The sequence below is a fragment of the Rosa chinensis genome, chromosome 7, assembly GCF_002994745.2.
Source record: "Rosa chinensis cultivar Old Blush chromosome 7, RchiOBHm-V2, whole genome shotgun sequence".
Classification (NCBI taxonomy): Eukaryota; Viridiplantae; Streptophyta; class Magnoliopsida; order Rosales; family Rosaceae; genus Rosa; species Rosa chinensis.
This window is the reverse complement of record NC_037094.1, coordinates 38502330-38525072: the sequence shown is the minus strand read 5'-3', so window position 1 is coordinate 38525072 and position 22743 is coordinate 38502330. Positions and strand designations below refer to the sequence as shown.

General features: G+C 37.4%; 1 protein-coding gene across 1 annotated transcript; it reads right to left on the bottom strand.

Moving 5' to 3' along the window:
• Positions 1-6002: 6002 nt before the first annotated feature.
• Positions 6003-18178, bottom strand: LOC112175352. Its single transcript, XM_040512231.1, has 12 exons — positions 17956-18178; positions 17644-17870; positions 16567-16641; positions 15822-15893; positions 15637-15735; positions 15244-15312; positions 15059-15173; positions 14404-14472; positions 13946-14243; positions 13782-13869; positions 13641-13689; positions 6003-6460 (listed from the first exon to the last, which is right to left on the bottom strand). Exons 1-12 carry the CDS (start codon positions 18125-18127, stop codon positions 6018-6020), a joined length of 1776 nt encoding a protein of 591 aa, XP_040368165.1. The 5' UTR covers positions 18128-18178; the 3' UTR covers positions 6003-6017.
• Positions 18179-22743: the final 4565 nt, after the last annotated feature.

Genomic DNA, 22743 nt, shown 5'->3' with positions numbered 1-22743 from the left:
AGCTCGATGGATACCTTCATATCTGAATTCAAGGAAGAGCTACGGTTGTTGAGGGGTTCCGACGAGCCAAGTTGATACTCCACCGTCATCAACACCCAAATTAATTGCAGCTACAACTGAGGCTTTGTCATCACTTATTCCTGCTAATAATGGTATTATTCGTAGAACCCCTGTCGATTGTGAATTGATTTTGTCTTCCACTGATATGATATTGGGATTTAGTGATAATGCTAGTATGAATCATGTTGTGGGCAGTACACCTACTGCTTCAATTGCTACATTAGTTTGTGGTGATCAAAGTATGGAAGTTGTGGGAGGTGTTAATACTAGTTGGAAAATTGATAAAAAAAAAAAAAGGTGTAATAGATGGATTCAACCCAGATGAAAGCAAGGAATTTCAGGAGTTGCTTTATGATAGCACTGATATTCATACTGGTTATATTGGAGATGATTCAACAGACTTGTCAGGCGGCAATTTTCCCCAGCCAACAATTAAACAACATATAGATAAAAGATCTATGTCAGCTGAGAGGGCTCCATAGCTTTCCGATGGAAATAGGGACTGTGCAATTGTGGCAGTTGAGAAGATTGTTCCTTGTATCAATGGAGAACGATCTCATCCTATATGTGCTCAAGTTGAGAATATAAATGGGCAGGAGTCAAAGGAACTCTTGCATAGTTTTCCTTGTCAAAAAGAGATCTAAAGAACATTCTGATGTTGAAATTGAGGTTAGCAGTGTGGCTCATAAAGGTGGGTCCAAATTGTTCCTAGTGGTTGAGCCGCTCAAACAAGAAGCTGTTGAAAAACTTGTTTCTGGTGTCAAAGGTGCACAAAATCAGCCTCCTCTTTGCATGTTCATTCAAATGTCAAAGGTAAAAGGGTTATCTCTCTATTCAAGGGTTATTCCTCAAGTGTTCAGTTGTCAGTTTCGTGACTTTATCTTGTTGAAGGCAAATCCTTGTCAGCCAACAACCGCTGCACAAATGGTTTCTTTCAGGTTTGACACTGTGATGATTTGCTTGCTGATTCCAAAGGTAAAGCCCACCTTCATTAATTGTGGGATGACTCATAGAAATTTAACTCATGCTGCTCCACCTAGTGTTTTTTGGTATGTTCAAATGTGCAAGGACATAGTTCTGTTACAAACCTGTGGTACAATAATCATTACAATTGAAATGGGTGTCATTTTTGAGAATATAATTAGAGCAATCTTTCAGCCAAGAAGTTTTTCTATTGTTGAAGCTATTGATTTTCTCCAAAGCAATTTTGCTTTCTCATCTTCGGGGTACCATTCTTGTCCAGTGGTTCTAATGACTACAATTGCTATTCAACCTATTGTGCACCTAACTTTCCATGCTTGCTTGCTGTTGATTCCTGAAGATAAAAGCAATATTGGCAAGAGCACTTCACTTCTTAAATTTCCATTTTCTACTCTGGTGCCACAATGGTTTCTCTTGAAGCCTATCTTTGATTATTGCCAGCTGTGCTATTTGATAATATCTCTCATCACTCCCACTGGAGCATTTGCTACTAGCCCTGTTTTTTATTTTGGTGAAGACTTGCACATTAACAACTCAGATTCACAAATGGCTCACTATAACATGTGTTCGCTGCACGCAAAGGTGATATCACTACAATCTCACACCACTTGTACATGGGCATATTACCTAATTTCTTCTTACTGTGATCTTATGTTTGTCTTGAGAAACTTCAAGGACAACATGGTACAAAATTTTGAGGGAGCTATTTCTACATGGGGTTGTTCTGAACACAAGAATGAAACAAAGGTTATGTTGTCTGTGCCTCAAGTTGAATGTAAAGTGGATGTTCTCAAGGCCTTACATTTCCTTTTCACACCAGTAGTTAATATTGCACATCAGGAGGCATGTGGTGCTATTGAAGCATATCATGTAGAGTTGAAAGTGAAATTGTTTGCTGATTCACATCTTGGAACACTCCAAAGAGTTCATTCGTTAGTACACAAGTTGACAACAGAGCTGCACTCAGGCTACGGGCTGGACCAATATGCTGATAAATGTGGTTCTTTTCAAAACGTCAATGAAGAATGTATTGCTTCTAAGTCTTGGCACAGGGTACTGCAAATTTCTGATTCTACTGTTACCATGGATGATAAAAGCCTTCTCTTTGCCAAGGTTTCAAGCCAGAAGAACTGTAACATTATACATCTAGTGTGGATTCCGGGATTAGAATTTTCCTTTTGTGACTTGTGTGGTCGATGCGAGGAAACATTTGCAAGCATGCCACCAAAATTAATATGATCTGTGACAGTCTTCAAGGCTGGCCCTATGCACTTACCACCACTGCAGTTTCTGAAATTTCTGAAATTTCACGTTTGGTTATCGCTGCAATTTTTGAGAAGACTTGTAAGCCGCATGTGTTCAGTGGGCAACAGAGTTTTGGAGATCTTGTTAATGAGTATGAGGAGCACTTTAAAGAAATTAAAGCTTTAGGGATATTGCCCAACGTCATGTGCTATTGCATGATGCATCTTGTTTATGCAAGGATTGACTGGTGGGATGATGTCACTAAGTTGCTGAATGAGATGCTCACAAATAGGGTATCAGATATTCATCAAGTGATGGAGGAGATGATCAAGGGAGACTATGATGGCAACTCTAACTGGCAGATGGTGGAGTGTGTTTTTGACAAACTAAAATCTGAGGAATGTGGGCTAGGAATGATGTTCTACAACACTCTGATAGAAGTATTTTGGTGGTTAAGTCAGAAACAAAGAGCTGAGCTTTGCATATGTACCTCAAGTCCTCCTTCAGGCACAAAAACATCATTTTCCGATGTTGATAGTGTTCGGTATAATGGCACCAGTTCAGATGCAACAAGTAGGACGATTGCAGCGACAAATGCTCTTTCTACTAAGAAGCTGTCACTCTTTCTACTCACAGGCTATTACTATACCAATACTCTTGGTCAGCATACAGATACAAGAGCTACTACGACCTGCGGTTTACTGTGTTCTTTACCAAGGCATGAGGACATGCCTTCTTTCAAGGGGGGAGGATTGTTAGGATCACAATGTGTACTAGGCCAATAGTTATGCATGAGCCCATAAGTACTGAACCCATTTAGAGCAGCCCATTTTTAGTTGTGGTTCTGATACACGTGTTGATCTACCGTAGCGTCAAGGACAATACCATCCATCTTATATTCTCTGTATTCCAGCCATTTTGAGGCATCTATGAAAAATCAGTCTTTATCTTCTTAGTTTCTTTAGCTTTAATCTTAATTCCTTTCCTCTGCGATGTCGTTCCATGGCTACGATCCCGGGGATCGTAACAAATAGCCATTAAGAAGAGAACCGAGGTGATAAAGAGAAAGATCAGCTTTCTGCATCAGCTGCACTAATATAGCAGAAACAAACTCCACTTCAAGGTTTGAAATGTGAATGCTTGAAGCTAATCTGAAACCTAACAATATTCTTGAAAAATTAACAAGACAACACAACATTTTAAAAGCTTTATATGCATTTAAGTACGAATATGCAATTTCTTAAAGTAAATTCCACCGGTGAATATATTGAGATGTTCTGGTACTTTTGCCTTGATGACTTTTACCGCTTTCCTTTTCATCAAGTTTGTCATTGACCAGCTGAGAGAAACAAATGTTAAAAGCAACGTACAGTTCCTTCAGTGATTTAGTAATCATCATCAATCATCTCAAATTCTTCAATGACAGTAGAACCATATTGACCCATGTGTTTATTGAAGTCATATCTTTGTCGTGTCAAAAAAAAAAAAAATTGTGAAACATAAATGTGAAATTGTTTGGTTTGGGATTCCATTGTGTTATACAATTGATCCTGCAGTAGTGACTACATTGGATGATTGGCTTTTAAAGGTGTCCACTGTCCACACAACTATCATCTTCTAAATCTGGTTCAAAATTTCCTATGTGTTGGGTGGCTTTTACATTATGAATTATTTGGAAAGCGAGATATGAAATTGTTTATGAGCATTTGTCCCCTAATCATCCTATCGGCATTATTCATAGAATAGGAGCTGCCGTTGCTGAATTCCTTGATACTACTAAAGTTTCCACTCCTATTTGTGCTATTTTGCCAATCTTAGACTCTGATGAGTTTAAATGGATAGCTTCTTGCCCTGGAAGCATTAAAATTAATTGTGTTGGTGCTTGGGATGCTGTTACAAGGAGGGCAGGAGGTGGAATAATCATCTGAGGCAATTGGTGGCAGGCTCTACTATCTCTTTTATTTCAAAATCTGCTATTGTTTCTGAAGCTTCTGCTATTTTGGAGGGGTTGAAGTTGGCAAAATCACATGATTTCCAGGATGTCATTATTGAAACTTATTCTGAACAGATGCTTTTGGCTGTCAAGAATTAGTCTCAGAAGATCCTTTGGGAAATCTACCCTCTTCTCATGGACATTAGAAGACTTCAGAGTATGCTTCATTGTTGTCAATGGAATTTGGTTAAGAGATCTTCAAACGCAGCTGCGGATTGGCTTGCTTGTCAAGTTAAAAGAGGGATGGATCTTGGTAATTGGGTATTGCACCCTCCATCCTCTCTGTGTAGAAATAGAGGGCTTTCTACAAAGCTGAAATAAGCTGTTCAGTTACTATCTCAATGATAGTTTCGTGAAAAGCACATTCCTTGACTAAAGAAAGACCCTCGATGACAGTAAAAGCTTCCAGTTGCAGAGTTTAAGCCTGAAATGAGAGACTTGGTTTCTTCCAGCAATCAGGCTAGGGCTCTTTGAATGCAAATTGACCATTTAAGGAATAGAATCATAGCAAGCCTCCATAAGAGAATTACTAGCTAGCCTATGGAATTCCAGGGCACTCCCAAAGAAGCTTCCAGACCTTAGAATTAACATTGCAATGAGGGTTTAAGCCTGCCACCATGACTCATGGTAACCAGATCTAATTGGAAAACTCCCAGATTTCTCATAGAGCCAAATGAACCAAAGCAGATGCTAGTGGGATGGACTCGGAAGAATTAATAGTGTCCTCGATTGTAATGTGATGGTCAAATTCCAGCATAAATTCACCCAATCCACCAGATCAGTAAATTTTTGATGTGGAAGCAGCCAAATGCTGAGCTTGGAGCAGAATCCCAGAAACACCAGGAATCCATCTATCTGCCAAAGTAGTACGTTTCACCATTCATCACTAACCCACATAGCATATTTATCAATCAACTCCAAGCCAGGATGATCTAGAACCCCGAAAAAGTGATATCATTAATATCCCTGGAATCCAACATAGAACAAATATTGGTAATTATGAGTGGTTGGAGAAACATTAGTCTGGCTAGAGTTGTTAAGAGTCACGCTCTCACCAGCTCAACTTTATGCGGTATACCTAATCATGTAATGTCTTCTTTGAAGTGTCCCCCTCAAGTCACTAATGCCTTTGGATAATAAACAAAGGAACTTCTGGGGTTCTCATGCTCAAACTTCCTCGAAAAATGCCTCCACCCAAAAATCGATGGCTTGATTTGGGAGTTTAGCCAGAAATGGTGAAATTGATTTCAATATTGCAGCTCTGGCAAATCTACTGAGATTTCATCTTTGACGTCTTATGACATATTCTTTAACTTCCTAGGCATATGAAATTGATTAGAGCATATAGCATATGGGATAATCACATCTACGTGAAAGAGCTTATGGAATCCATCAATCCAAAAGAAGGGTCATCCCACCTGCATTCAATAGTTTTGCAAATTGCAACGTAAGAAAATTTGGAGAACTTGTTATTGGGGGAAAAGAACAGAACAAAAATCAACTCTAGTCGTTTTCAACTTCGCATACATCAAATAATACATTGCCATCAATTTAATACAATGTAACAGTAGTACGTATGTCCAGCATTGTCTGTCAGCTATACAACACACAAAATTGGCTACAATGCACAAGCCTTGAACAAAATGGGGAAAAAGAACAGAAAAAAAAAAATATATATATATATATATATATATATATGGGGGTTTTGTGAGGTACAGATAATACAGTGGATTGCCGGTTAGAAAGCATTCCAATTATCAGATCCCTTCTTTGGATTTTGACTCGAAGAGCCAAATGGATCTGCGTCATCGAAAGAGTATGTACTGTGGCCGAAATCTTTTGTGCTGTTTATGGAATCGAACCTTGTGAGGCCATGACTTTGGCCAAAGTCTTTGCTGCTGCTTATGGAATCCAACCTTGAGTGACCGAAATCTCTAGTGCTATTCATGGAATCAAACCTTGTGAACCTCTCAGGTTGAGAAGAAAAACCACTGTCTTGCCTGCTGCTGAATGAATCAAACCTTGAGAAATTGTCAAAGTAGTGATCCCCAGCCTCACTATATCTTGGCGAGTTGGCAAACCTCGAGACTGGTGTGCTAGGAACAGAGTCTTCAAAGAAAATGCTCTTCTTCTGAAAGGCGGTATCTGCATTGGGGGACCCAGTTCTTACTGGGTTGACACTGTAAAATAACCATATACATGCTCACAACATATGCACACAATCATAAAAGGGATTAAGGCTTACCTTCAGCAATTACTGGCATGGATTCCATCTTATGCAACTGCAAACACGAACACTGAATATAGCCTTCTGTTACTTACCAACTTGCTTCTCAATGGACAGAACAATATGCAAAACGTCGGTAGTAATCAGGGACCAATTCATCTGTATATATAGGTGACTTAAACCTCAAGAAGCTTCCCATTAAAGCTATCCATATCGGTTTAGGTTTCCTAGTTAGATTCTTAATGTATCACAACTTGTAGCCTTCCTTGTAGACTAAGCAATAGATTACTATCCTTAATGAATTGATACACTATTCATTAAGTCACTAGTATTGATTTACTGTTTGTATCCATGTTAAACTAGGATTGATATTAAGCTAATCATCAATTACTTTATGATGATATGTGTTATGTCCATATTTGATCTTACAATCTCCCCTTTGGACTCACACATATCATGCTCGATGATTTGCACCAGAGAACATCAAAACCTACTTAACTTACTGAAGTGCGCGCCAGATAACAAACTTAAATCGAAAATCCATTCCAACATGGTTAGATCACAGTTACTTATGCAGAGCAAGAAACAGTATACATTTTAACAAAAATGCAGAGTTTCAAAACCACAAACACAAGCTCCTGCAATCCACATATGTCAAACCAGAAGTGATACAATATATGTTAATGTGTATCAACAAGTAAACATATATTAGGTCCTACTTTATGTTTCTAAAACCAAAAACTCAAGCAAATTTACTGAACACTGATGGCTTAAAGATATTGCTTGAACCTTAACATCATGCTTCACATGATTTAAGCCATCTGATAGCAAGTATAACTTTAAACACAAAATCGATAATTTTCAGAACATTCAACAAAAACTGCAGTAATAACCAAAATCTGAAAATACCTCAAAATTTATTAATAATAAAATCTGTCATTACAAACAAGTTGTGATAAACAAAATAAAAGATCACAACTAAAACACAAGAACTCAAAAAACCTTAGAATTTTAAATGCTCCAACTGGACTAACTCTCTACTGAACCTAAGCATCTATATTAGCTAAAATTCCAATGCTTGCTGTATGTTTCTGGAATGCTGCTACTGACAATGCCTTGGTGAAAGGATCTGCTAGCTGTGAATTTGTGTCAATACTCAAAACAGCTATTTCACCATGCTTTACTCTTTCTCTAACACTGTAATACTTTAGATCAATATGCTTGGAATTATTTGACCTTTTACTGTTCTTGCTAAAGAAAACTGCAGCCTCATTGTCACAATAAATCGCAAGTGTTCCAGCCACAATGTGACTCAATACTTTGGTCTGCATGAGAAAATTCCTAATCCAAAGTCCTTCACACACAGTTTCATATACTGCAATAAATTCAGCTTGCATAGTAGAAGTTGAAACAAGTGTTTGTTTCATGGTTTTCCAAGCAATAGCACCTCCTGCAAGCATGAACACATATCCACAAGTCGACTTCTTGGAGTCTGGATAATTCCCTGCAAAATCCGAGTCTGAGAATCCTATGAGTTTCAGATCCTCCACTTGCCTATAAACTAGCATATGGCTTTTAGTTCTCTGCAGGTATCTCAACACTTTCTTCCCAGCTACCCAATGTTCATGGCCTGGATTAGATTGGAATCTTGACAAAATCCCTACTGCAAAAGACAAGTCTGGCCTAGTGCAGACTTGCGCATACATGAGACTTCCTACAAGTCTGGCATAAGGCTTTGACTCCATATTTTCCTTTTCAACATTACTATTGGGACTTTGCTTCTTGGTTAACTTATCTCCTTTGGACATGGGAACTTCTCCAGCTGCACACTTCTCCATACCAAACCTCTTTAAAACTTTGGTAATATAATTGTGTTGAGACAAACCAAGTAGTCTCTGTGCCCTATCTCTTTTAATCTCAATACCTAGTACATAGGATGCTTCTCCTAAGTCTTTCATGTCAAAATTCATTGACAGAAAACTCTTAGTATCTTTAAGCAATTTAATGTTACTGCTAGCCAAAAGTATATCATCCACATAGAGTACCAGAAAAATAAAATTGTTCCCAACAGTCTTCAAATAAACACACTCATCAACAAGATTTTCTGTAAATCCAAAAGTAGAAATCACAGAATCAAATTTCTTGTACCACTGTCTAGAAGCTTGTTTTAGGCCATAAATTGATTTTCTTAACTTACACACTAAGTTTTCACTTCCAGCTTGTACAAACCCTTCTGGCTGCCTCATATAAATCACTTCATCTAGTTCGCCATTCAAGAAAGCTGTTTTAACATCCATCTGGTGCAGCTCCATATCAAAATGAGCCACTAAAGCCATGATTATCCTAAACGAGTCTTTTGTAGAAACTGGAGAAAAAGTCTCAGTAAAGTCAATGCCCTCCTTCTGTGTAAAACCCTTGGCAACTAATCTTGCTTTATGTCTCTCTACATTGCCATTTGCATCTCTTTTGGTTTTGAAAACCCATTTACAACCTATAGGCTTCTGGTTGGGGTCAGGTTCAACTAATTCCCAAACTGCATTTTGACTCATGGAATTAATTTCTGCTTCCATTGCTAGCTGCCATTGATGAGATTCACTACTTTCAATGGCCTGATTAAATGTAGTTGGATCATTGTCCTCTGCACAGTCCATTTCAATTTCTGCTTCTTGTAGATAAACAATGTAGTCACTCTCTTCCCCCCATAAGTTGGTTTTCTTGCTCTCTGTGATCTTCTAGGTTGAGCTACTGGAGGATTTTGAGGTTCAGTTACTTGACCAGTTACGTGGTCAGTTACTTGGTCAGTGACATGGGCAGTGACTTGACCAGGTACAGTTACTTGGGTAGTTACATGGTCAGTGACATGGGCAGTGACATGGGCAGTGACTTGATCAGGTACAGTTACATGGTCAGTGACTTGGTCAGTTACTCGACCAGGGACAGTTACTTGGTCAGTGACATGGTCAGTCACTTGACCAGTTACTCGACCAGGGACAGTTACTTGGTCAGTGACATAGTCAGTTACGTGACCAGTGACATGATCAGTTACATCTTGTTCTAAAGGCAATGCTACACTTAAATTCTCATCTGACACAATTTCCTCAAAAACTGAGGTTAAATCCTCAAGGTTTGTATTGTGAACTTTTTCACTTAGAAACTTTACTTGATGTGTTTCAAAAATTCTAGGTGAATGATGAGCAGAATATAACTTATAGCCTTTAGATTTATCTGGATAACCTACAAAATAGCAACTAACAGTTTTGGGGTCAAGTTTATTCAAGCTTGGATTATAAATCCTAGCTTCTGCATGACATCCCCAAACATGACAGTGATGAAGACTAGGTTTCCTGCCACACCAAAGCTCAAAAGCAGTATTTTCTATGGCTTTGCTAGGTGTTCTGTTGCAAATATAATTTGCAGTTTTTAAAGCCTCACCCCACAGAAATTTAGGCAAACCAGTTGTACACATCATGCATCTAACCATGTTCAAAAGAGTCCTATTCTTTCTCTCTGCAACACCATTCTGTTGTGGATTATAGGGTGTTGTGTATTGAGCTTTAATTCCATTGTCTTGCAAAAACAAGGCAAATGGACCCTTTTGTTGGCCGGATTCAGTGTACTTTCCATAGAACTCTCCCCCTCTATCTGACCTTACTGTTTTGATTTTCTTTTCTAGTTGATTTTCTACCTCAGACTTAAAGATTTGAAAGGCTTTCAATGCTTGTGCCTTTTCTGAAAGTAGATAAATATAACTGTATCTAGAAAAGTCATCAATGAATATGATAAAATACACATTCCCACAGATAGTTTGATGCCTAAATGGTCCACATATATCAGTGTGTATGAGTTCTAATAAATTTTGGCTTCTATATGCAGTCTTCTTTCTAGTATTAGTTATTTTTCCCTTAAAGCATTCAACACAGTCTGTTAGATCAGAAAAATCAAGTTCATTTAGGATGTTGTTTTTCACCAAAATTTTCAGTCTCTCTTTTGAAACATGGCCGAGTCTTCTATGCCATAAAAATGCAGACTTTTCATTTAGTTTGGTTCTTTTAACACCTGTTAAAGTGCTAGTACTGTTTGTGTTATCTTCAACAAGTAAAATTTCTTGTTGAGCCATTGAACAACTTAACTGTAAATAATCATTCGAGATAACACCAGAACCAATTTGAACAGAATTTTTAGAAATAAGAATTCCATTACTATCAATAACAAGTCTACAACCAGATTTTACTAAAACAGAAACTGAAACCAAATTCCTTCTCATGGAAGGTACATAAAAAACATTATCCAAAACTAACAATTTTCCTAATCCTAGATCGAGCTTTAAGGTTCCAATAGCCTTGACTGCCACTCTCATGCCATTGCCTACACACAGGTTCACTTCATCACTTTTTGGGATTCTGCTCCTTATGAATCCCTGCAAAGAATTAGTAATATGAATAGGTGAGCCTGAATCTATCCACCAAGACTGTGGTTCAATATTTATAAGATTAATTTCTAAAGAAAAAACTGTATTAGAAAAATCTTACCCTTTTTGGCTAACCAATTTTTATAGCCAGTGCAGTCCTTTTTCATGTGTCCTACTCTTTTGCAAAAGTAGCACTTGAACCTAAATGGCCTGTTTTCCTTGGCCACTGCAGCTGTTGAACTCTTAGTTATGGCTTTGGTAGGCTTGAGCTTATTCTGGGGCTTTTTCTTCTTAGGCTTCTCTATGAGATTTATGGCTGTAGCAGGTTCTTTTTCTTCCTTGATCCTAGCTTCCTCATCAACACAGATGGATATAAGTTCATCTAAAGTCCAGTTTCCCTTTTGAGAGTTGTAACTGGTCCTAAGATGACTAAAACTGTTAGGCAAGGAATGAAGTGCATAATGCACTACCTGCTCATCCCTAACGCCCATCAAGAGCTCCCTGAGTCTGTCATTTATATTGATCATCTTCATAATATGTTCTCTAACTCCCCCTGAACCCATGTACTTCAAATCATGAAACTCCTTGGTTAGTCTAGCTGCTTCTGCCTTTTCACTTTCTTTAAACTTAGCACCTATGAGTTCCAGAAAATCTGATGCTAGCTCAGGTTCTTCTATACTTCCCCTGACAGTCTTGGACATAGAGGTACGAATGAGATTCTTAGCCATTCTATTGGATCTATGCCACTTCTTGTAAAGGTCAGTTTCTTTCTTGGTGCTCTTTTCATTCAACTCTATAGGCTTATCCTCAGTAAAGCAATAGTCTATATTCTCATGCATTCCCATATAGTTTTCTACAGAATCTAGCCAAGCTCTATAGTTGGTTCCAGTTAGCATCAAGACACTGTTCAAGTTCATGTAAGAGTTACCTAAGGAGCAAAACAAAAATTCGTGTGAGTTCTCAATTTGTAAAGAAAATAACTTTAAGTTTTCTGTGTTTTATTTAGCTTTAAGCAACCAAAACAAGAACATACAGAAAACCTAAACAATCCATACTTGCATTCATATCAGTCCATAACCAAAAATAATGTTAAGCAACACTTTTGAGCAGAAGCATAACATCCTGGAGTTCTTTATCAATATACCATGTTCAATGAAAACAAGTTATCCAAAGAAATTTATCCACATCTTTAGACAGAAGAAAAATTTCTAAGTATCCGTATTTATTTTCATCAAGCACGCATATTGCTGTTTTGTATTCTAAAACCATACTTGACCACTTCTTTGGAAGATAAAACTGAGGCATAGTTTTAAAACACAAAACACAATTTCAGTTTTGTTATTCGATCAGTTACTTGATTAGTTACCTGACCAGTTACTTGGTCAGTGACCTGGCCAGTTACATGGTCAGTGACCTGGCCAGTTACATGGTCAGTGACCTGGCCAGTTACATGGTCAGTGACCTGACCAGTTACATGGTCAGTGACCTGACCAGTTACTTGGTCAGTGACCCGACCAGTTACATGGTCAGTGACCTGACTAGTTGGTCAGTTACCTGATCATCGTTTTCTGCCAACATCAATGAAGAATGCTTTGTGCATCATAATCACTTATGCCAACAGAAAACCACAAAACCCATGAGCTTTTAACTTTATATTCTACCCAGATTCATCCTTGTAAGAAAATTAAGCTCTCGTATCTGTCAATTTTAATAATGTGTAAACAAAATCTGGGAGATTTTTGTTCTTCATGCAATTTTTACACAATCACAGATACAATACCATATCATCAATTAATTCATCATGCATATTCAAGCACAATCAAAATTGTTTCGATTCCAAGAAACCACAGAACAATCAAGAAATTGTAAATTTCATCCGGTCACCATCTACTCTAACCTAACGCACGCCGGGAATGCAACTAGTGTTCTTGAGCACAATCAAAATTCAATTATCATGCTATGAATCGAAATCAATTTCACAGAAAAACCTGTTTTTGCTTTTTCCCCAATTTGCTGCTAAAAATCACAGCGGAAGCGTGAACTTGATATTTAACCAGATGCAGCAATTGACTTAAGTAACTTACCTTGATCAGTTACATGACCAGTTACATGGTCAGTTACCTGATCAGTGACTTGGTCCGTAAAGCAAAAACCCTTTTTTTTTTTTTTTTTTTTTTTTTTTGTGTTTGTTTTGCAAAACCCTAAAACGATTTTGATACTTGTGAGCCTATGCTCTGATACCAATTGTAAAATAACCATATACATGCTCACAACATATGCACACAATCATAAAAGGGATTAAGGCTTACCTTCAGCAATTACTGGCATGGATTCCATCTTATGCAACTGCAAACACGAACACTGAATATAGCCTTCTGTTACTTACCAACTTGCTTCTCAATGGACAGAACAATATGCAAAACGTCGGTAGTAATCAGGGACCAATTCATCTGTATATATAGGTGACTTAAACCTCAAGAAGCTTCCCATTAAAGCTATCCATATCGGTTTAGGTTTCCTAGTTAGATTCTTAATGTATCACAACTTGTAGCCTTCCTTGTAGACTAAGCAATAGATTACTATCCTTAATGAATTGATACACTATTCATTAAGTCACTAGTATTGATTTACTGTTTGTATCCATGTTAAACTAGGATTGATATTAAGCTAATCATCAATTACTTTATGATGATATGTGTTATGTCCATATTTGATCTTACAGACACCATAGTCATCAGATCCAAAGAAATCTCTGTGCTTCTCAGAATCTGTGCCCTGCAAGTTGACATCATACGTGGGAAACATCAATGCATTTGCTGTTGTCTTATAATCACTAGCTAGAGCGGCACTTCAGATGTTAGTCTCACCTTGCCCTTGTCAGTATTAAATCCCCAAACAGAATCAATATCATCATTATTGTCAAAGGCACCACCCCAGGTCGATTCATCAAAACTTCTGTCACCAGAAATACATGGTATCAATCAGCATTAACCTAAACAAATAGCATGGAGAGAATTATATTAACACCTACCCGTGTGTTTCTCCATCTGCTTCGGAATTTTTACCATAGTGGATGTCTGAGAAGTCTCGAGACGGGCTGTCAACAGCAGTCGTTCCAGCTAGACTGCCATTGGGACTTCTTACATGTTCATCTTCACCGTGGGTGAAAACAGATTCACTTTCATGTGCATGATCACCATTGCTGTAAGAAATTCCTGACTTTCCATCAGTAACCGATGATGAATCAGCAGTTGAACTACGATCTGGGGAAGCCTTTTCTCTCTGGACAGATTTTGTTGAGGAATCAATTATGAGATCATTGCCAAATCCTGAAAAGTTATTGGAACTCCTATTACTAAGAATGAACAAGTATTTTCACATTTTGGTTAAAGTGCATCTGCATATCAAATAGGAAAAAGAGATGAAGGAAAAAAAACAATCATGAGGTATAGTAACAAGAAAATCTGCACTAGGAAATTTAGGACAAACCTTCATCTTCAAACTTGTCCCAATCTTCGTCCCAAACAGCTGCTCCGTCTTGAATTCCAGGTTGCCAACCTTAAGAACCACCACATGAAAAATGTCATGGAATAAAACCAAAATAAGAAGGCAGATTGTTATGATATGCGATAAGGTAATTTTCAAGAATAATGAGTGCATATGGAACAATATAGTCACATTCTTTAAAATTATCTGCCTTGGCTCCAAAAGTTAAGGTCTCCTTGATGATTATCCTTTGGGGTATAATGGCTTTACAAATAGAAATGATGAAGCCAAGGCAATCAATTACTTTTGCAATTTTCCATGCATGTGTTGAAACAATTTTGTATAAAACAGAGGTGAATTATGTTAATTTCTATACTCGTTGTTTGTCAGGCACATCATATTCATCCTAGATCACTCATCAATCACACAATGAAGTTTCTTCAGATATCTCTCCTAAAGTTTTATTTACAATTTCCATGTTCTTCTCACTACTTCCCTCATTTCTAACTTTTATTAGTTTAAAACTTTGAGATATCCATTTTCGGAGACTAATATATTCAGATATTGGGCATAGTATGGCATTTTCCTCCAGTGCGGGTCCTTGCTTAATTGAAACAACACAGAATGAAGGTTGGAAAAGATACGAGAGCCTGCATACCAGTTGGAAGCTCAATTATTGCAGCTGACTTCATGTCTAGCCCATGTTTCTTGCAACGTTCAGTAAGAGCCTTTATTAGCTCCTCAAGATCATATTGTATACGATCAGCTCGGACGTAGAGCAGCAATAATCCATCAGCGGTAAACAAATTAATAAGCCCATATAGCTAATGGCAGAGAGTGTACCTGAAGGATACCATCAGCACTACCTCCTTGCTCCATTTTAACAATTGCTTGATGCAATTCCATCTTCCTCTCCCGAGATGAATCAAGTGAAGTCAAAATAATGAAATACTTTCTCATGAATAAAACACTAGGTCATTCAAAGAAGATACACATCTAGACAGTCACCGAACAAAACATCAACAATTATTTGCAGCTATGTGACTGATCTAAGGATGTCCTAATTTGTAATACCTTCGCCCATAAAGAGAATGTAGAAAAGAAAGCTTGGAAAAAACAGATAGAAGGAAAATGACAGACATGTTCATGCGCGAAACAAATGGCATGGTTCTGAGCTCACAACATGGAAACTGAAGATAATAGTTACTACCCACTTGAAATAAATAATGGTATTACCTGAACTTCACGAAAGGTGGCCTCTTCAATGGTTAACTTAGATGCTATTTCTGCCACTTGTTTATATTTCTCTTCATACTTCTTACCCAGTAGTTCAGCCTGTACAATCACTTGTTAGGACAAACTAAAGGGATACCACTTGTGCCAAATGAGAGCATTGTGATTCTGTATGAATTAGCAAACACCTCACGCTTGTCTGCCAGTGCCCTTTCTGTGATCTCATTTAATCTGTTATCACATCTGCTTTTATACAGAGCCTGTAAGCAAAAATAACAAAATAGATGAAGCACAGAAGAGTCAGCCATGACCAGAATTCTACTGTTCAAAAAAAAAAAACAAAAAGTACATGATATCTACATGAAATATCTAGACAGCTAGTTAACCAAACAAGGAACCAAAGGCAACGAAATAATGTACTTATATCTCATAACTTAAGTTACTTTATAAGATAATTCAAGCATCAGTTCAGCGAATAGGTAAACCCTACTCACATAGAAAGATTACTAAGACGTTTGCGATTACCAAATCAAATTTTATTTAGCATCTGTGTTTAGGGTATGTTCAAGCTGTCAACCAACATTACAGAATCACTAGACACCCAATAATGATAAATTGTGAACCAGCATGCACTTCAACTACTTAGTTTTTGATACCCTGAAATCCTCAACCCCGCTTCACAGAACAAGGCTTGAAACTGGGGCCACCTTCGCTAACCCTACAATATTTAGGAGGCTGAAAACCCTAGCAAATAGCTAGTTAGGTAAACTGAAACCCCAACCACATGAGCAAGGCCTGAATTGTTCTTGCATCCGTTTTTATAGATCAGCATAAAAATATATATGTATCTGAACCTTTGTACTTAGCAAAATTTAAACAGCATGCCTCTAATGACAAGGAGGACAGGAATAAAGAAAGATAGAAGCTACTTACAAGCTCCTGCATTTTCGTGCGATAGAACTCAATCTTCTCTCTTGAGTCCAAAATCACATTCTCAGTTTCTTCAACCTATCAAATCCAGTGATATATAAGTATGAATGATTTGCAAGGAAGTAAGCAAAAGGCACGTATAGGACTTGGGAAAGAAAGAAAAAAAAGGAATTTGGAAAAAAACAATGTGGTAAGTCAACTAAAATATTGAGGTTTCTGGAAGCCAACTAGCAAGGCGTAGCCTAAGTAAAAGGACGAGCCAAATTAATTAAAATTATAGATTTAAAGATTCAGAATGAGAAAAGGTCATCCCAGTCTATGCACAAGTGAAAGCCAGGGTCACAAGGCCCAATCCAACGCCAAGGGCAAGCAAACACCTAGGGCAGAGCCAATACGAAGGCTAATCTAATGCTAGGGCAAGGCCAAGCAAACACCACATCGAGCATTGGCCAATAGGACGAAATAATGTCACTCCTAAACGATATGATGAGACCTAAATCAATTATTCTAATACTGTGCAACTTTCAAGACTGTTGCACTTCACCTACACTTTCAACCAATATCTTGAATAATAATTGACATAGAGGGTGTGGCAGGTGACTCAAACTAACAACGTTCCGTTCCGGTTATATTTATTTAGTTGGGATGCATCAGGTCACTTTTTCCAAAGGTCTTAGTTCAGTTCATTCTGTCTAAAAAAGTGTAAGGCGTACAGAATTTTTTCAAACCTTGGGCTTTGTATCTCTGTGGTACTGACTATCTTTTTTGAAAAAGTTGCTTGACAAAAGATAATGCTTTATTCCATAGGGGAGCAAAAGGAAGAGCAAGGTAGTTTGTTCAATAGGACTACATGACCAGCCTCTCAGTGCGGTTCTAAATTATTTAGGATAAATCCTAATCTGGAATTGCTAGACTAACTCATTAGCTTATACAAAACCTGGCTAGTGACTATTATTACTTTAATAACATCATCATATCCCCATCCTATCTCCCAAATGAGACTGCAGAAAGTTAAAGGGCCTGATATACATTTCAAGCAAGATTGTGGTGAGTGATAACTGAAGGGTCAAAGGAACTTGCCTCTTTCCCTGCACCATTAGGGTCCTGAGGTCTTGAGTTGGCTGAATCCTGCTTCCCATTGTCAAGCTGGTTTTGAGCCAAGCCCTCCATCCCTGGCACCCTCAAATTTTGCTGATTCGGTTGCAGTGTACGATCAGCCTGAGGGGCGTTTCCCTGAATTGGTGGCCTCAAACCAGTGCCAGGTGGCATCATCTGGGAACCTTGCATCCCTTGATGTTGTCCAAAGCCTAAATGCAAGAGAAAGAAATATCCCACCCATAAAAATCTAACAAGTAAAATAAAAGATGTCGGAAAAGAAACCCAAAATGTTACAAGGGTGGGGACTCCAAGCTGCATTTCCATAACCCACTTTTGGTTGACCTGTCATTGACAGCAGTGTCTCATCCAACATAACATTGCTTGGAAGTGTAGCTGGAAGAGGCCGACCTTCCCTGTAACGTTCCATCAAATAGAGAGAAAAGCAGAACTCTCTCAAGGAAAGCATGCTGTCATTATCCTGATCAGATAAGTCCCACACCTGCTTTAGAACCTCTGTGAAAGACCCAAATGGATATTATTGAGCATTTGCAGAACCAAACAAAGTCTTCTGAAAGAATCTCCAAATTCAAGTAAAAGTATATTCATTTCTACTACACCGTCATTATCAAGGGTGTCATAAACATCTTCGACGAAAATCAAAGTACCAAAAGTAAATGAAAATTCTTAAGGTGTCCGGTAACAAGAAATTATATTATATCATGAAAAAATTAGGATGGTTCCCAATTAAATACATACATGTTTGATCTCCCATCTATCCCCCCCAAAAAAATAAAAAAATAAATACATAAATGTATAATCAGCATTAGAATGGGAAACTGATTAAAGCAGCCAAATTCCCACCTAAACTTCATTAGGCATTATCTTTCTGAGATGATTACCAAGAATTTCCTGTTCTGATAATAAAAGCACACCAGATCACCCTACAATCCCAAAGTCAACCAAAAAGATATCATTTTAATCAACCCCTTCACGAGGCACACATTACCAATTTGATCTAACAACCAAGAAACTTAAACAAAAACCATGTAAGCGCAGAATGATGGCCTGAATTTCAAGAAGAAATCAGTAGGTTAGTTAGTAAGTTTTCAAAATCGTCAATCAAAGATTAGTCATCCAACCCAGTGCATTGTCTATGATTCATCCAAATGGGAAAACCCTTACCTCTTGGTAACGTGTTGATAACGTGTTATAAAGTAGGAAAAAGATGAAGAGAGAATAGTAGGAAGGAAGTAGTAGTGTTTTCATTCAGTCTCATTAGCCTCTTTTAAATAGTAGAGTTTACATCAAAGTACACAACTAATGAGTATTTACGTGGACAGTCATATAGATAATAATATTTACAACATATATTTCTTTTTCTCATTGTATTTTTTTTTTTTTTTTTGTCTTTGGTTAACGTTTTTGTGTTTAGCATTATTGTTTGAGTCTTGGCTTATAATGCTCCACCATTAGGCAGTGTTTCGATGAGGGAGATTCAATTTGGAGGGAGATAGAAATCCTCAGATCAATGTCCCTTGTTTGGCAAAATGATGTGAAGGGACCTGATCGTCCCGTTCCGCCTCCGTAACTTTCAAATTCTCCGCGACAGTGCGAAACTCGCAATTTGCTTATGGCTTTCGTCTTCCTCCCTAGCTAATCTCTATGTTCCATGTCCTCTATGGTCTTTCATTTTCTGTTTCTATTATAGGGTTTTGTCCCAGATTCACTCCCAATTCTGGTTTTGTCTTCTTCATTGCCTTCATCAAAGAAAACAACACTGATCATCTTGGGTTGAAGGATTTCACGAACCCACTGTTCCTCTCTCTCGGATTTGATGGCAAGCAAATTGGGTTGTGCAAAATTGAAGGAAAATCTTCGAATCAAGTTAAATGGCAGAAAGAGCTACAATTCTGCATTGTTCTCTGTTTGGGCTTTATTACATTCATTGTTATTGTTCTTGTTCTTAACCTTGTGCGCTGTAACTGTTTCAACTATGCATAAGCTATTTGCCATATCAAATTGTTAATTGCTTAATTAGATTAAGCCAGATTGAGGCTGTTCCTTGTTAAGTTTTGACTGCATTGAGCAGAATCTTTATTTGCATTTTATGCTAGATTATAGATTAGCTATGGTAGTTAATTAGTTGAATATGATGCTTCTGTGGTAATATATTGATTTGTTGGTTGAAGTTTTGAAACAGGAAAGTTGTAGAGAAAGAGTGAATCCCAATATTTCTTGAGGCTGAAATGAGTTGCCTCTGATCTAGGGAACTCAGGTTTCAGTGACTTTCTGGTTTTTCTGCATTTGCTTCTGTTTGGTTCATTTCATGTGTTGGTTTCTCGTCTTTTCTCTTTCCTCTGAATTACTGGGTTGGTGAAAAGGTAGAGAGATAACACAAAGAAGATTTTGGTTCTTATCGTATTCTGTTTCTGTGGGTGATAGAGAAGAGTCCAGAGTTGTAGAGATTGAGAGTGATATGGAGCGTTCTATTTATAGCATTTAATTTCAGCATATTCTTCAATTTACCACTGGAGCATCAGATTCAACTTACCATTTCCATTTAATCAGTATTTATAGGCATCTTAGTGCTTCTAATACGTGTCTCAGATAATAGGACATTGTTTTCTTATTGAAGAAAGAACTTGTTCTTTTTCATTCACCAGGCATGATACGGTATATATCAATAGGTGTTGATACTAGAAATAGTTGTAAACTTTCATGTGTTTGTAGAGTAAAATGAAAATTAGAATTATTGTGTATGTTAAATGAACTAACCAACAAGATCTTGAACTGGCTGGGCAATTACATAACTGAGAATTGGACCTTAAGACACCGATCTCACCAGTAGCAGAGAAAGGCAAATGATAAGTGAGGCACTGGATCATGTTAATTGTCGCCCTATATATAGCAATTTTCTGTCAGAAATTTCAGTCGACTCTGGAGGCCTACTGTTCTCACATCGGAAGAGCATAAGCTTTTTCTTTTCGATCGGAAGGTGCTGAGAACTTTTAGGACAGTCATCATAACTGGAGGAAGAAAAAAGATGGAAAGACAGTGACGAAGGGCAAGGAGAAGCTTAAGGTAAGCACATCAATTGTGATGTTATAGGTTCAACACTTTTTTTTAAATGTATATTATAACAAACTTGATTCTAGAGACATGATAGATGTCAATACCTACAATTTGATGAGGTAGGGTAAGATTTAGAGACTCTAGATTGTGATACTCTGCTTAGAAAAACAGAGTGAAACTTAAAAGGAAGCTGGATGAAAAGTTCATTAGGTAGGAGGGATGATTGTTTGTTGAAGATTGATTATGTTAGGAAAAAGCTCAGGTTTCTAGTGGCTCGTGGAATCTGTAAGTTAACTTTCATAGGTTGAAAAGTAGCTAAAAGGAGTGTGTATATAAGGTTGTTCTTAGAGCAATTCTTGGTGGTCTTTCTTTACGTCTCCACTTTTTTCTTTCTTTCGTTTTTCTTTCCCATTTCCAATGATTGCTCTTCCTTTTTTAGCTTACATTAAGAGTTACTTTCTCAGAGATTCCTTTGTTCTCAAATTAAAGTTACTGATAAAAATTACATCTTTTCAGGTTGGAAATGTTAAGGTGTTTCGCTGCTACTATGACCATGGAGAAGAAAATAGGAACTCAGGATGGATATTTGTCGTAAGCGTGCTAGAGAAGAGAAGGAGAAGGGGGAGGTGGTGGAGGATGAAGAAAGGATAGGGAAAATGAAAGCCTTTTTGGCTGCTGTAACTGGATTTACAGAAGCAATAGTAGCTTGGTAGCATTGTAAGTTACTCACAAGAAGAGAGCCATTGCCTGATTGGGATGAACATAGATGATTCTATTTGAATCAATTGAGTGGATCTGAAGTTGAGTGTATGAAAAACTTAAAAGTTAGCATGTATGGATTTTCAAAACTTTGCCAAGTCTTATATGACAAAGGTGGATTACGAAGAACAAGGCATGTATCCAATTGAAGAATCTGTATTTCGCGAAATCAAAGAAGAGGAGATTAGAACTGTTGAAGCCACTAATGAGTCGACTATATTTCATGATCAATTGGTGATGGATATGTTTCTTGACTATTAAAGGCATCGAGCTTAACAAGCGTAGCAAGAACAAGGAGGACCTTGCAAATGTTCCATAATTTCGAAGTTTTGTTCTGATCTTTAGGATGTTATCACTATAATGTTATTAAAATGTTGGCGTTATAAGTCTATGAATTCAAACAATACCATAATCGAATTGTGACTTTGAAATTTCAGTTGTTGCATTTTTTAAATTTCTAGTTCCTTCATGTTTTTTTTTCATTTTAATGGAAGTTTGGGAATTAATTGGTGAAGCACAAATTTTTTTTGTTTTACATCTATTTGGTTAAAAAAAAATGTAATTAATTAGAAATAGCAAAATATAAAAAAATATTAATCTTGTCAAAAAATAAATATATTTACAAAATCCCATAATTAAATCCCGGGTTTTTTGCACCAATAGTGTCTGGAGACTTGGGTGACTGACAATATGATACCCGAACTTATAAAGTTATCAAAGTGATACCCAGACTCAATTTTTCGTATCTCTGTTATACCTGCGGTCATTTTCCGTCACGTTTCCGTTAATTTGACCACGTGCAATGCATGTGACTGGTTAAATGAGGCTAAAAAGACTGATTTGCCCTCAATTCGTTTTTCTTTTTTTTAGAGAGAACATTCAATTCGTTAAATTTTCTCTCTCTTACTCATTATCCCTACCTTGAAACAGATTGGAGTCACCCATCATTGTTCTTCCATCAAATTCAACCTCTTGCAATTTGCTTTCCCATTCAAATCCACCACCAGCCCCATCTCAGTGACAGCAATCAAGATAAGTATTTGAACCTAGAAATTCTTCATGTTCATCATTTTAAACCCAACAAAAAAGCAAAAAAAAGAAAAAAAAAAAACTAAGAAATCCCAGCATTTGTTCATGTTCTTGAACCCATTCATATTCATCATCTCAAACCCAGCAAACCCATCTGAGCTTTCGAGAGAAGAGAGATTGCTGATGGCGGGATCACTCGATCCCAGCCTCACCTCTTCCAGC

What these genes read in the sequence shown, in the direction of transcription:
- LOC112175352 (XM_040512231.1), bottom strand. Translation starts at nt 18,127, where the DNA reads ATGCTTTCCTTGAGAGAGTTCTGCTTTTCTCTCTATTTGATGGAACGT. An exon ending in GTGCTGATGGTATCCTTCAG is followed by an intron (nt 15,174 to 15,243) that starts GTACACTCTCTG and finishes TTGCTGCTCTAC; the next exon opens with GTCCGAGCTGATCGTATACA. An exon ending in GCAGATGGAGAAACACACGG is followed by an intron (nt 13,870 to 13,945) that starts GTAGGTGTTAAT and finishes TTCTGGTGACAG; the next exon opens with AAGTTTTGATGAATCGACCT.